Source organism: Ambystoma mexicanum, chromosome 8 (assembly GCF_040938575.1).
Source record: "Ambystoma mexicanum isolate Mex_15411 chromosome 8, UKY_AmexF1_1, whole genome shotgun sequence".
In the NCBI taxonomy this organism is placed as follows: Eukaryota; Metazoa; Chordata; class Amphibia; order Caudata; family Ambystomatidae; genus Ambystoma; species Ambystoma mexicanum.
In genome coordinates this window covers 442,619,812-442,635,492 of record NC_090929.1, presented here as the reverse complement: position 1 = coordinate 442,635,492, position 15,681 = coordinate 442,619,812, and the positions used below count along the sequence as shown (strand labels likewise).

General features: G+C 52.7%; 1 protein-coding gene across 4 annotated transcripts in view; it reads right to left on the bottom strand.

Moving 5' to 3' along the window:
- Positions 1-15,681, bottom strand: part of CLSTN1 (calsyntenin 1) — an 842,090-nt gene that overhangs the window by 51,698 nt on the left and 774,711 nt on the right. For all 4 annotated transcript variants that reach the window (XM_069610016.1, XM_069610015.1, XM_069610017.1 and 1 more), the window contains 2 exons: positions 7,745-7,893; positions 7,382-7,608 (listed from right to left, as the gene is read on the bottom strand). In XM_069610016.1, coding sequence (XP_069466117.1) covers positions 7,382-7,608; positions 7,745-7,893 — 376 coding nt within the window. The remainder of the gene's footprint in view (positions 1-7,381; positions 7,609-7,744; positions 7,894-15,681) is intronic.

Sequence of the window (15,681 nt, the reverse complement as noted above, 5' to 3'; positions counted from 1 at the left end):
ATGGAGTGGAGCAGGTTACCACATCGTTGTATCATCCCCAAGGGAATGAATGTGTGCAACGTTTTAATCGCACGTTGATGGAAGTGATTAGAATAGCGGTTGCCGGGGGGGGTGGGGGGGAGGGGTGGATCTGTACAGTCATGGAGAGCACCTTTCAACACAGGTTGGCCCCTCATGGTGTTACGGGGGTATCTCCCTTTGAGATGCTGCGAGGCAGGAAGCCAAATTCCATTTGTGTCCTGGATGGATGGGCCGTTCGAGATGTGTTGACGTGGACTTGGAGGAGGTGAGAGAGAGGCTGTTGACGAGTGGGCATAAAGCAAAGTTGTGTTATGAGAAGAATTGTTGTAGGGAGTTTGTGGTGAAACCGGGTGACATTACCGACCAAAGTCAGGAAGGGTAGCCCAAGGAACTTGTCAAAGATCTAGGTTCCTCCTTGTTGGTCAAAGGGGGAGGCGTGTGGAACAAAGTGGTTTTGTTGAGGAAGAGTGATCCAGAGTAGGGACCTCTAACACCTCCCTTCGTTCCTTCTCCTGCTAACCACACTCTGGACCACATAGCTCCAGGGTGCATGGGTGGGAGGGGGGGGCCCCCAATGTCACCGCCGGTACATTCTTGCTTGGACGTCGAAGGGCCACCTTGGGGACGCCGACTATGTCCTCTTCCAAAAGCCTAGAAAAGGCCCCCGTTGGTCTCCTGTGCCGAGGAGCAGGAGGGCTGGCAGTACAAAGAGGAACTCCCGCCATAACACTTGGAAGAACGGGGAGACTTGCCTCCTGTGGATCGAAAGGACGGCCGTCGCTGCTTTAGTGTGGCCAGGGCACGTGCCGTCTCTGTGTCTTCCTTGATGGCCTGTAGAGACTCATCTGCCACCTTCTTGCAGAGATTGTCTCCGTCAAAGGGCATGTCCAAAACCCTCGCCTGGACGTCCTGTCAAAAAATGGCAGCCTTGAGCCAGCCACGACGACAAAGGCAAATGTTGTTGCCCATCTGGCGGAACCTCGTGTCTGCGATGTCCGTGGCCACTGTGATGGTGTGGTCCGAAGCCACCTCGCCTTTTTGCAGAATGTCCATAGCCTCTGACCTCTTGTCGTCGGTGAGGAAGTCCAGGATGGGAGAGATCTTGAACCACAGCTCCCGGTCAAAGCGCGCTACGATGGCGAGGGCGTTGGTGGCCTTGATTGCAGTCTCAGAGTAGATCACATGTCGTCCCATGGCATCGAAATTCTTCCCCTCACTGTTTGCAGGGTGGACGCTGCCGAGGAAGAAGCGCTCAACGACTTTGTGGCCGCTGCCGAGACCATGAGTCTGGTGACGGTTGGGCCTGCAAGCGCTTGGGCACAGAGTCCGGCGCCGTGTACTACTTCTCAAGGCGATCCCTCTTCACCGGGGCTGTAGAAGGGTTCCTCATGACAGATGAGCATTCGTTCCAAATGTCATCCAGGAGTTGGTCCGAAAGGATGGTCTTTCTCTTCACCTTGCGGCTGGTACAACAAGCCCTCCTTCTCCTCTGGAGCAAGCTGGAAGACCTCCGAAGTTCTGGAGATCATCGCGTGAAACAAGCCTTTCTCGTCCGGCAGGGAGGATCTGGGAGGTGCCGACGGGAGGTCCCCCATCCTACTGTCGTCTGTGTTAGTCGTCGCCATGTCAGCGTCCGTCTCATCCCCCAGGGGGTTAGGGGGGGATTGCGGCAAGGAGGCATTGGGTGCCTCCTCCTCTTCTTGGCCGGCGGTTCCCCTGGCGGCAGTGTGTCGACCGTCACCAGCGCCACGGTAGGGGCTGCCGGCGCAATAGGCATCCTCATCGGATTCACGCTGACCAGGGTATGTAGTGCAGATATGATGTCTCTAGGTGGTATAGATGGGGGTGGCAGCTGAGGCGGTGGAATAGAAAGCTGGGGATCGCAGGCAGAGGGTCCTGGCCCTAGTTGACCTGCGGCTCTTCGTCGCCTTCCTCTATGGTATCCTCGTCGTTGCCGCCCTCATCATAGGGGATGGTCCCAACGCACTCCTCCTGGATGGTCTGTAGCTAGACGAGCTCCTGCTCTGAGGAGATAACCGTGCCCTGGAGGACCTCTGCGCCCCTCGCCCCCTCTACACATCCAGAGGGGACAGTCTCAGGGAGATGACCGGCATCTTCTCCGGGTTCTTCTCTATGGGCTGGAAAGAAGACTCCCTCCCGGCAGGGAGGGACAATCTTGCCTTGGGGGGTGCACCCTGCAGGTCCACCTCTGCAGCCTTCGAGAGGGACGCCACCACCACCTCGATGGAAGACGGGGCCTTTGTCGGGTGTACCTGGGCCTTCACGGTCAGGACCGGTCCCTTGTCCTGCTTAGCCTTGGTCGTACCAGGCGCCTTTTTCTTGCTTGACCTTCTCCTTAGGGAGAGGGTCAGAGCCTCAGTCCCGCCCCCCCTGGCATTCTCCGGGCAGGTTGGTCTTGGACCCGAGTTTGCCCAGATGGTCCGACTTCCTCTTGGACGGCAATCCAGTGCGCTGACTGTTGACTGAAGTCGCTGGAGACATCGGTCGCGCCCTGGCCGCCGAGGTGCCCGCCTCAACGGCGCTCCTGGCACTAGTGGACTTACGGTGCTTAGCCTTTTGTTGACCCCCCCTCGTGAGGGGCACCCTCAAAGGACTTAGAAGCTCGCTCAGCATTCCCGGATCCAAGTGAGGCATTTATTTTTTGTTATTTGTTATGCAACCAGACCCGGAGGTATCACGGCATAGGTTACAGAATGCTTACTTATCTGGTTACAATTCAAAGTCAATACAAGTGTTGCAAAATGCTTACGTTTCTGGTTACAAGTCATAATCAATAAAAGAATTATAGTTATACATGAGAAGAACAAGTTACTTAACAACTGCTAACTTTCTTTCGACTGGATGTTCCTCCAACGTACTCCACATCTTTGACATGTAATGTCCACAGCTGAGCACTTCGGAAACTTTTTCGGCAGATGGCATACTGCGTCGATGGAGTCGGGTCGATGTCCCTCGAAAACCTCCGTCAAGGGCGACATCACCGGATGTTATAAATAGGACACACGGCGCCCATAGCCCCAGTTTAAGTTTTTTCCCTCAGAACGTGTAGCACCAGTCTCATGCCTGCTTCACTGCACTTAGCCTTGCGGAAATGGAAGCAGCAATCGCATAGGAAATTCTTCTGGGGAGCAGGCTGGGAGGGCGATGTGGAATACGTTGGAGGAACATCCAGTCGAAAGAACGATAACAGTTGGTAAGTAACTTGTTCTTCGAATGGATTGTGTCCGCCAAAGTATTCCACATCTTTGACATACTCCCAAAGCAATACCAGTAAATGGAGGAGGGAAAAGCATTTAGAGTACCCAATTAGATTGCAGAATAAAGAACCGCCTTCCCAAAGGCCATATCCTGACCATGGATTGTATCCAGGGAATAATGTTTAACAAAGGTATGGATTGAAGCCCATGTAGCGGCATCACAAATATTCCGAATAGGAACACCCTGCTGGAGGGCAGTGGAAGTAGCCACGCCCCTAGTGCAATGAGCTCCCAACCCCCCAATCGGCAACACTCCGTAATGGTCAGGATAATCCACCTGGACAAGGTCTGTTTGGTAACAGCCTGGCCCAATCGGTGTCCAGCATATCCCACAAAGAGTTGATCGTCCACTCGGACCATGGACATCCTAGAAAAGTAAAAGCTCAGAGCTCTCCTAGGATCCAACCTATGGAGTCGCTCCTCTTACTTACCAGGATGAGGAGGAGGGTAGAAAGATGGAAGAACCACCTTTTGACTCAAATGATATTCAGATACTACCTTAGGTAGAAAGGAAGGACGTACCTATAGTCCAACCCTGTCCTTGTGGAACACTGTAAAGGGCGGCTTAGATGAAAGTGCCTGCAATTCACTCGCTTTGCGAGCAGAAGTCACCGCAACCAAGAACAGTCTTGAAGGACAGTAATCTCAAAGGACAAGAGTGAAAAGGTTCAAACGGAGAACCCATGAGAAATTTCAAAACAAAATCCAAATCCCAAACCCGCACCTAGAAAGGGGACGGCGGGAATACATTAGTCAGTCCTTTAAGAAACTGCAAAATCGAAGGAATCTTAAAATAAGAACATTCTTCGGACAAGCACTTAAGGATAGACAGCGCCGCCAGGTAACCTTTAATGGTACCCACTTGAAGGCCCCTGTGGGCCAAAGAAAGTAACAAAGACAAAACCATAGGAATGGAGCACTGAAAAGGAACATTGTGATCTCTGCACCAGTCGCCGAACTTACGCCAATGGCACAGGGATTTTGTTGCAGGCCGCCAGGCCGAAAGCAACACCTCAATCACGTCATCCGGAAGGTACCAATCCTTATACCTCAACCTTTCAGATACCAAACATGAAGGTTGAGAGTCTTGACCTCTGGATGGAGAACCTGACACCCCCCTGCACCCATCGCGCACGAGAGCAGATCGTCTCGGTAGGGAAGACGACGACGTGGAGGGCAGATGGACATTTCTAGAACGTCCGGGTACCACGCTCTCCTGGTCCAATCTGGAGCAATGAGGATCATGTGGGAACCGAACCTCAGCAACACTTGAAGAATGACAGGGACTGGAGGAAACGTGTACAACAGTGGGAATGACCAATCCACCACGAACGCGTCGCCTAAGGCTCCTCTTGGAGGAAATTCCCTTGAGCAGAATCTCTCGCACTTCCGGTTGACACTGGTGGTGAAGAGATCCACTTGCGGGGTTCCCCAAATGGCGAAAATCTCCTGAAGGATTTCCTGAGCCAACTCCCACTTGTGAGAGATCGTGCTCTGCCTGCTCAGAGCATCCGCTGCCACATTTTCGTCTCCGGCCAGATGAACTGCCGAGATCAAAATATCCTGCTGGATGGCCCAGAACCAGAGCTGCATTGCTTCTCTGCACAACGGAGTGTCCCTATCCCCCCCTTTTTTGTTGAGGTAATGCATGGCCAATGTGTTGTCCATCATGATCAGGACACTCTTTCCCCATACAGAAGGCAGAAAAGCCTTCAGGGCTAGCCTGATGGCCCTCAGCTCTAACAGATTGATGTGGCGTTTGGACTCCGACGGAGACCAACGACTGCTGGCTGTCAAATCGTTGTCATGAGCGCCCCATCCTGTGAGGGAAGCATCCGTCACTAGTCACCTCTGGCCACAGTTGCCAAAACGGCCCCCCTCCCGCCCCCAATCAGCTTCCCTTCATTGGCCCACCACAGAAGATCCTGGGAGACCGAGAGTGGAATCTGAACGGGACCGACATCTTGCCGGAGAACTGACCACTGCATCTTGGTGACCACTGCATCTTGAGGACCACTGCAGGGATCTCATCTGCAGCCCGGCCTCTGGCACCAGAAAAATGCAGGATGCCATGAGGCCGAGCAACCTTAAGAATTCGAAAGCCGGGAGACTCTGGGCATGCTGAAACTTGTCCTCCATCTGCACAATGCGATGAGCCCTTACCTTGGGAGGCAAACACTTCCAAGGACGTGTCTAACACAGCCCCGATGTACTGGAGCTGTTGGGAAGGTACAGGTAATAATACAGGGCGCCTGGCTAGGTCCTGATATGCCCAGGAGTGTGAACGTATATTCAAACAAAAAATCAGGATGGGAGACCCACACTTTTGAGATTCAGGATAATTTTAGTTTAATCTCTGAATTTTGGTGATGATACATATATCAATTGCTAGCATAATAACAGACAGACGGACAGTTGTACATTTGATATGTAGGTGTACCACTAAGTACCACCCTCAAGACTGTGGAGGGTGCAAGCCTTCTGATGGTGCAAGATCTCTTGGATACACAGTTAAAAAGTGTTTACAACACGTGGCGGTGACGGCGCTTATTAGCTTGCAGGGACAAGGAAGAAGAATCACAGGAACTACTCTGGAATCGAGATCCCCGGGACTCCTTCCGACGCAGAGAGTCACCCCTCGAGTCGTCGGTGGAAACCCCCTTGGACTTTCGGGACATACCTGGCTTAGAGCCCCTACCTGCCTGAAGCTTCTCCTTCCGCTCCCGCAAGGCCTTGGCAGTCTGCGACTGACATTTCGAGCAGCAGTCAGTGTTGTGCGACTCGCCCAGGCACCACAAACAAATGCGGTGCGGGTCGGTGAGCGACCTCTTGGACTTGCAGTCCTGGCAGGTCTTGAAGCCAGACCGCAGAGTCGGAAGGGTCAAAGAGAAAGACATTGTAATGATGAACACATGAGGCGCGCTGAGTAACACGTAGCAACACGTTCGCAGAACAAATGGAACTGAGGCTACGGGCGTCCTATTTATAACATCCGGTGACGTCACCCTTGACGGAGGCCTTCGAGGGACATGGACCAGAGGCCATCGACGCAGGACGCCCTCTGCCGAAAAAGTTTACGAAGTGCACAGCTGTGGACATTACATGTCAAAGATGTGGAATAGGTTGGAGGACGCAATCAATTAGAATGAGAAGTATTGTAGTTCTTAGGTTTCTGGTTACAAGTTAAAGTTAATACAACAATGCTGGTTGTACGAGAAATATTGTAGTTCTGAACAGATCCCGGTTTCACGAGTGAATCATAGGATACAGGACATGCTCCTGGGACACACCCAGTGCCAAGGCCTTGACCTCTAGCCATTCCTTCAACTGTGTATGTTGATCATTCATCGAGCGAGTCGAGAGCTTGCAGCAAAACGCACAATCGTTCTCCTTGTGCGTCGGGTACAGGCAGTAAACGCATTGGGAATGTTTATCGTCCATATAAACATTCCGCAGTCGGTACGGAGCTTGAAAAGAGGGGGATTCCTTCTTTTCGTCCACCATGAGCCACGCGGCTTAGGCCTTGAAGAATCTTCTGGGAGCCTCCACGAAGAAACTCGATGAAATTTGCCCTTGAGGGGCGCTGAAAAGACTGAAAAACGAATGCCCATTAACAGAAGGTTGATAGATGGAGCACATGCGCTCGATTGACCGAAAAATAGAGTAGAACTCTTCTACAAGTGAAAACGCATAAAGAAGCTTGAGAGCTAAGCACGAGTACACCTAACACTTGAACATGCAGTAAAAATTAGGTAGAGGGCCGTCATTGGCTAGGGGCAGTATGACCCAGAGGTCAGCGATTGGTTGTTAGGAGAAACACCGTTCAGAAATGAAACTGAAAATTATCTATTGTTTTACCGAGGATTCCCAGCTTGACGAGGAATATTCATGAGCATGTTAATCCATGCCAGACTCCATGCTGGAGAAGATGTAACTATAGTTAACTCTCAAATCACTTACGGCACAACCACCTCTCCACTCAACTTCTCAGAAGCTATGAATAGAGTAGTCCAAGTACAGTGATGAACCAGTATCTAAGAAATATTCTCTTGAATTAAGTGGCCATGAATACTGCCTCTTACCTGTGGGGTCCTCTTCACCCTCTCCATCAGGCTCGACCTCCCGGGTGATGGTGCTGATAATGTGAAGCTCTGGAAACAGAGCTACCCCCTCTGGAGTTTCAAATTCTGAGGCCGCACGGGCAAAATGGTCAATGCCACTTAAGCTGATTTTAGGCTCCTCTGGCTGCAAGACCATAACATAGCCGTCCACATCTGGAATAGTCATACAGGTCTCCTCATTGAAACATCTAGAGCAGAGAATGGAAAAAGGCACTAGCGTTAAAAACAACAAGACAGCTTTCACACACTGCACAGAAGAGTCTATTCCCGCCACACCAAAGCAGAGCCCTCAACACTTCTCTCCACCCTAGTGACTGCACGTACTTGACAGAGGTAGTCATCTTCAGCCTTCTTATACCAGGTGTCGGGAACTGACGAGAATTGAGGTAGGAAATGTGCTGGAGAGCGCGGTCAAACCGGTCAATGTCATCCCCTTCTAAGGACAGTCCAGACTGGCTGGGATTAAAATGGATCTGAAAACATTAAATACAAGTGTTAACTTTGATAGCAATTCCAAAATGTCAGGATTATTTGCAGGTGGACAAAAATGTGTAACTTCTTGGCCAATGCAGACAGAGGTGCAAACAGAAATTCTTGTAGGTTTATGTCAAGATCCCCAAAGATAGAAATGGGCTATACCAGAGATTGGTAGGAGTAAGTGCAGGAGGGCTATACTAGTGTTGGAAGGGAGTCATAAAAAAGTTAAGCGGGACGGTCAGAACTCCTTTTTATCCCTGGTGCCAATTCTTCCACATTTGACAGATGTCTGCATCCTTACTACTGGAAGCAGAGAAGAACCCCTTAGCTGAGAATGCACAATAAAGTTACTACTTGGACATACCCATCTAATGCAAACATTGCTTTCCTTTCTAAGTCCTTGTCTCTCCGAGTGAGCATCCTTGCATCAAAGAGGGGGCATAGGCAGCGTTAGGTAAGAATTAGTGCAATAACACAGACTACACAAGACGAATCTGCTTGGTATTAGGTGAACCACCTTTTGGCATAGGTCTATACTAGACACGTTGGTAGTGTGACTGAGCAGCCAGGTCTATCTCAAGAGGGGTAAATGTGAGCTGTAGAGCTGTACAGATGAAATCCATCAATACAAGTAGCCAAGTAACACTTCTACTCAAGGTTTTAGTTAAACAATTATTTTACATCAGTTTTAAATAAGCATTCTTTAAAAAGGAAGTCTTCGTTACAAGTCAAGTAACCTTTTGGAAATACTTTACAGAATCAATAAAGCTGGTGAATAATCTTTGGGTATGCACAATACACTTCTCCTACACCCTGAAGTGACTTCAATTACAAGGATAGTATTTGCATTTATAGATCACACCAATTCCTTTTTGAAGTGCTCCGGCGTTCTGGTCTAGGTCTGACATACATCAAATGGGTTAAGGAACAAGTTCTTACCTGTAACTGTTGTTCTCCAGCATGGGTCTGGCATGGAGTCACATGCTCATGAATATTCCCCGTCAGGCTGGGAATCCTCGGTAAAAGAAAATAAAATCAGTTTCCGTTTCGCTTCTGACCTGTCCTCCTTCTAATAACAATCACTGGTCTCTGGGTCATACTGCCCCCAGCCAATGACTGCCCTCTACCTAAGCCCCTCCTCTTGCAGCCATCTTCAGATTTGGTAGCATGTAAAACGGCAGTAGGACCAAGAAAAGAGCCGCAGAGGGGCAGGCGGGAGGGTTCGCATGTGAATCCATGCCAGACAGATGCTGGAGAACAACAGTTAAAGGTAAGTAACTTGTTCCTTCTCCAGCATGGGGTCTGGCATGGATTCACATGCTCATGAATACAAGAATATATAGCAGTATACACATGCACAACCACAGGAGGTGGCAAGGCTCAACATTAAGCATTTCAACAACTCAACATTAAGCATCTCTTACCTCCTCACCAGGCTCACCTTCAAGCGAACAGGTTGCGCAGCAGTGCTTGGCCGACTCTGGATTCCTCCCTGGAATCCCGGTCGACACAGAACTTCGTGAAGGTGTGCGTCAACCTCCACGTAGCAGCCCTGCAGATGTCCAGCAGGGGCACACCCGACAGGAACGCAGTAGTTGCAGCGATCCCTCTGATCGAATGGGCTTTCGGACGGCCAGGCAACGGTCGGTTTGCCAACCGGTGACAGTACATGATGCAGCCAGAGAGCCATCTGGAAATGGAGACCTTGGAGAGGGCCTTCCCCTGGTTCACAGGGCCAAAGTTCACAAACAGCTGTGACGTCTTCCGAAAACTCTATGTGCGGTCCATGTAGAACTTCAGCGCTCTAGCCACATCCAGCGAGTGCAAAGTCCTCTAAGCCGGCGACGAAGGCGACGGGAAGAAAACAGGTAACACCAAGGGCTCGTTGAGATGGATGTCCAACGGCACCTTGGGCATGAAGGAGGGGTACGTCCTCAGCATGACGCTAGTTGCGTGGAAAGTCAAGTACAGAGAGAGGGCCTGGATCTCTCCCACTCGTCGTGAGGAGGTGATGGGCACCAGGAACGCTGTGTTCCCCGACAGGAATTTCAGAGGTGCCGAAAGTAGAGGCTCGAACGGGGGACCCATGAGCCTAATCAGCACCACACCGAGTTCCCACGCCGGGGCCGGAGCCTTCACCGGCGGGAACGCACCGAAAAGTCCTTTCATGAACTCCTTAACCAGGCGATGCGACCACAGCAACGATCGCCCCAGAGTTCTGGTGTAGCAGGAGATCGCCGCCAGATGCATCTTGATAGAGGTGTGCGCCAGCCCCGCCTTGGCCAGCGACAGCAAGTACAGCAGCACTTGAGGGGCTGTAATCCGTAGAAGGTTTATCTTCGGTGCATGGCACCAGACTGTAAACCTCTTCCATTTATGTCCGTAGCACTTAAGAGTCGAATAAGCCCTGGCCTTGGCAAGTATCTCCTTGCAGTCGGTCGGGATCTCGTACCCTCCAAACTCTAGCGCTGCAGGAGCCAGGTCTGCAGGTTCAGCGACGACAGGTCGTGGTGCAGAATTGCACCTCCTTCCCGGTCGAGAAGATCTGCGTCCGCCGGAAGCTTGACTGGAGGGGACGCTGACATGTCCAGAAGGTCCGGGTACCATATCTGCCTCGGCCACGGCGGTGCGACGGGGATCATCCTGCACCGGGACCGTCTGAGTGGACTGATGAGTTGTAGGAGCAATGGTAACGGTGGGAACGCATAGAGAAACAGGCCGTCCCAGGGGAATGAGAATGCATCCCCCATCCTCCCTGCCTGGGGAAACCTGCTGGCGAACCTCCGGCACTTGGTGTTCGTCACAAACAGATCGATCTGGGGTTTGTCCCATCGTTGAAACAGTAGGTCCACCTGATCCTGCTGAAGTTCCCACTCGTGGCAAGAGCGCAGCCCCTGCTGAGTGAGTCGGCGATCGTGTTCTTCACTCCTGCCAGATGAAAGGGTACCATGAACATCCTCTGGGCGACGGCCCAGTGCCACAGGTCCTGCGCTTCTCTGGAGAGAGCTGTAGTTCTGGGGCCCCCCTGCTTCCGAATGTAGAACATCATGGTGGTGTTGTCGGTGAAGAACCACACCACCTTGACCTTGAGGGACGGAAGGAATGACTTGAGGGCCCAAAACACGGCTCGGAGCTCCAGAACGTTGATGTGTAACGTTCTCTCCTCTGGGAGCCACAAGCCTCTTGTGTGGAGATTTCCGGTATGTGCGCCCCATTCGTCGCCACCGTCTCTTGATGCGCTGGGGTTTGGAAGTCTGTGCCCGCCGTGAGATGCGCGTGGAGACCCCACCACCGAATCGCTCGACGGAATGTCTCATTGAGGGCGATCTTCTCCTTGAAGCTTCCCGCCGCTTGCCTCCAACGGGCATTGAGGAACTCCTGCAGCGGCTGCATCCGCAACCTGCATGCCCAGCTGGACGAGGTAGATGCATGACAACATCATGCCGAGCAGGGACTTGATGGACCTTACCCTGGCAACCTTCATGGTCAACAGCCGTATTACCTTGCCCAGGATAGCCTTTATCCTGTCCTCCGATAGTGTGGCTAGGCACGCACCGTGTTGAGTGTCTCCCAGGAACTGAGCGTCCTGAGATGGCTCCAAGCAGGACTTTGCATAGTTGATCGAGAACCCTAGGTCTGTGAGCAGGCAGACGGTCCTCGATGTGTGTTCGACGGCGAGTCCCTTTGACCTCGCTCTGATGAGCCACTCATCCAGGTAGGGGTACATGTGGATCCCCTGCAGGCACAGCCGCGCCGCCAACGGCGCGAGGCACTTGGTGAAGACCCGTGCGGCCAACTTCAACCCTAAGGGAAGGGCCTTGAATTGGTAGTGCTGCCCTTGGACCATGAAGCACAAACTTTCGATGTCCCCTGTGAATGGGGATGTGGAAGTAGGCATCTTCCAAGTCCAGCGCAGACAGGAAGTCCCTTTCCTCCAGCTGTCCCAGCACGTGCTGGAGGATGACCCTCCAGAACTTCTGGGATTTTATACATTTGTTGAGGCGGCAAAGATCTTTCCGACGAGGAAGTACCGCGAGTAAACTCCGGAGCCTCTTTGGGACGAGTTCTATTCCGCCCTTCTTTAGCATTGCTTGCACCTCCAGCAGGAGCTGCAGAATGTGGTTCTTTCCTGGCCATCGGTGGAAAACAGGGACACTTCACTTGGAACTCCAGAGCGTGTCCGTGGGCCAGGGCATCCAGCACCCAACTGTCGGTGGAGATGGACTCCCACACGCAGATAAGTTTGCCAGCTGGCCTCCCACCGGGGTGCTCAGGTGGGGGCCCGACGTCACGGCAGTTCAGTCCTGCTTCGTTGAGGCCTTACCACCTTGGCGACGACGATGTTGCAGCCTTGTTGCAGCCTTTGTAGGGGCCGAAAGGGCAGCCGTCGTTGATGGAGCGTGCCAAAGGCACAGGCCGTCTCAGTGTCTGCCTTGATGGCCTGCAGTGACTCAACTGTCTTGCCGAACAAGTTGTTCTCGTCGAAAGGCATGTCCAGTACCCTCGTCTGTACGTCCTGACGGAAATCTGTGGCCCAGAGCCAGCCCTGCCGGCGAAGGCAAACGCGGTTGCCTATCTGGCAGAACCCGGTGATGGTGGTGTCTGTGGCCACTGTGAACCGACGCCACCTCCCTTTCTTGCAAGATCTCAAGGGTTTACGCTCTCTTGTCGTCTGGGAGGAAGTCCAGGAGGGGTGCGATTTTAAACCACAGCTCCCCATAGTAGCGAGCCACGATCGCAAGAGTGTTGGCCGCCTTAATGGTCATCGTCGCCGACGAGATGACCCGACGTCCCATGGCATCCAGCTTCTCCTCGCTGTCCGGCGGGGAAGTGGAGGTCGATGCTGTTGCCCCAGCAGATTTTTTTCTTGGCCGCCGCGGAGACCACCCAGTCCGGGGACGGCCAAGCCCTGAGGCACGTAGGTGCAGAGTCTAGAACCCGGTACTACTTCCCGTACCGTTCTCTCTTCGCCGGGGCCGAGGCTGGGTTCTTCATGAGGGCTAACCCTTCGTCCCAGAGGTCGTCCAACAGCGGGACCGAGAGCACAGTCTTCCTTTTGGTCTCTCGTCGCTGGTAAAGGAAGCCCTCCATCTGCTCTTCAGGGCATAGCTGAAAAAGCTCTGAGGCCCTAGCGATCATGGCGTGAAAGGAGGCAATTTCGTCAGGGGGCGAGGGGGGGGGAGCCCGGGGTGGGGGCGACGGGCGATCAGTTCCGTCATTGCCGCAGTCTGTCCCTGTCGTCGCTGTCTCGTCCCTCAGTGGAGGGGATGGCGGTGAAGGATGGAAGGGCGGGGGTGGATGGACCCACCTTCGCTAGGATGAGGGCTCCCCGACGGTCCAGGCGCCGCTGGATCATCCGCCGGAGGCAAAGGCATCCTTGTCCTTATTTCTGTGCACAGCATGTGCAAGGCTAGCAAGATGTCCTCCGACCTGTCCATCGGTCGAGGCAGCGGCGTAGTGTCCTCCGGCTCCTCGTCGATCTGCCGTTCCTCGCTGCACCCTTGTCGCTCTCCACGTCTGCCTCGTCGGGGTCCTTCCCATAGGCTCTGACCTTAGCGAACTGCTTGTCAATAACTGACTTGAGGCTTGAAAGCTTGTCCTCGGAGGAGATATCTGAGTCCGGTAGGACTATCGTTTCCCCCCACTTTCTTCTCACCCAGGGGCTTCACGGGTGTCTTATCGATGGGTGTCAAAGACTATTCCGCCTCCGCGGTCTTCACCAGGGACGCTGCCACTCCCTCAATCGACGCCTTAACCTGGTGAAACTGGGCCTTTACGACGTTAGGCGCTTCTAAGGCCTTCACCGTCGGGGGAGGGCCACCGCCTCGCTCCCCCTTGGCTTTCTCCGTCAGAACCGACTGGGCCTTCTCCAGAAGCTTACCCGGGTTGTCCAACTTCCTGTTCATCGAGCCGGAGCATTGGCGCGTGGTTGACTGCGTCAGTGATGCTGCGTCCGGCCTGGAAGCCGAGGAACCCATACCAACGGCGCTCCCGGTGCCCGCGGACTTGCAGTGCTTTGCCTTATGTTGGGCCCCCGTCGCCGGAGCACCCTCAAAGGTCTTAGAAGACTGCTCTGATTTCCTCTTGGGAGAGGTACATTGCCGGGGGTCACCTGCTGCCGGGCTCTTCATCTCCAGCCAGTCAGCAAGTTACTTGTGACGGTCCTTCATGGTCTGGGAGGATATGTCCTTGCAGAACGCACAGGCCTCCTCGACATGCGATTTATCTGCGTGCAGGCAGTAGAGGCACCGGGAGTGCCCATCCTCCTTGAAGACATTCTGTAGTCCACATCCTGGGCAGATCCTAAACAGCCTTCGGCCATGACCACGAGGGGTAGGCCTCCAAGATCTTCTGGAATCCTCCAAGAAGTGAAATTAGATGAAAATTCCCCTTATGGGGCGTACAGATTTCCAAAACGGGTCCCTGTTAATCGTAAGATGAAACGGTGGAGCTAGAGGCTCAAGTTGACCGAAAAATAAGAGTAAACTCTTTTGAAAAACGCAATACGCAGTAAAAGCTCGAGAGCTAAGCACGAGGACTCCCAACACTTGAACATGCGGTAAAAATCTGAAGATGGCTGTCAGAGGAGGGGCTTAGGTAGAGGGCAGTCATTGGTTGGCAGCAGTATGACCCAGAGACCAGTGATTGGTTATTAGGAGAAAGACAGTTCAGAAACTAAACTGAAACTGATTTTGTCTTTTACAGAGGATTCTCAGCCTGACAACAGGGAATATTCATGAGCATGTTAATCCATGCCAGACCCTATGCTGGCGAAACTTCTATACACTGCCCCAAGAGCGGCTGTAAACACAAACAGCTACACCACCGCGTATATATACACCACGCGCAGCACTCGACAGGGATGCCCTTTCTCCACGGTTCCAATTGCCCTTGCAATGGAACCCTTAGCTTGCCATAGTCGAGAGTTTCACGCACAGCGGGGGATCCGCATAAATTCACACCTTTCCACCATATCCCTGTACGCGGACGTCCTTGTCCTCTATGTTAAACATTCCCTGCCATAACCTATCGCCGCTGATGTAAGAAGTGACCACATTTGGGGAACTATCCGGGCTCAGGATTAACTAGGAGAAATCTGAGGTCCTTCCACTGACTCCGGTGGTAGAAAGGGCAGATGTGGCCGATGATTTTCGCTGGTGCCCACATGGAATCCGCTATCTGTGCATTATGATATCCACCGTTCGCGATGACGTCCATACAGATCACTATATCGCGCCGTTAGAGAATCTAGAACAAAAAATAGAAGCATGGATACGGCTCCCAATCGCCCATGCCGCCCGCATTGCACAGGCAAAAATGGTAACACTCCCTAAACTTCTGTATGTAAATAATAATGTCCTAATATGGCCCCCTACTAGCTATTGGACCCACATTAGGAGATTGATGACGAGATTGGTGTGGGCGGGTAAACACTGGATAGCATACAACACCCTTGCTCGACCATATGCGACGGGCGGCCTGGAGTACCCTGATGTATACGTTTATTATCTAGCTGCCCAGGCACAATACATATCTGGATGGAACCCTCCCAGTCCCGAGTCCCCACATGCCTTGCTGGCCAAGGCCATTAACCACCTTGATGCTCTACTGGGTATGATATGGGGCGACTGAGACAGCCCCGAAGTGCGAGATCCAACCCATCGAGATCACATGCAAGGCCTGGGAGAGACTACACCAAATACTACAAGCCACTCCCCACTTTACCTGAATTACCAGTATACAATATCATAGGAATCCCACTTGCACACGAAAGGTCCTTTAGA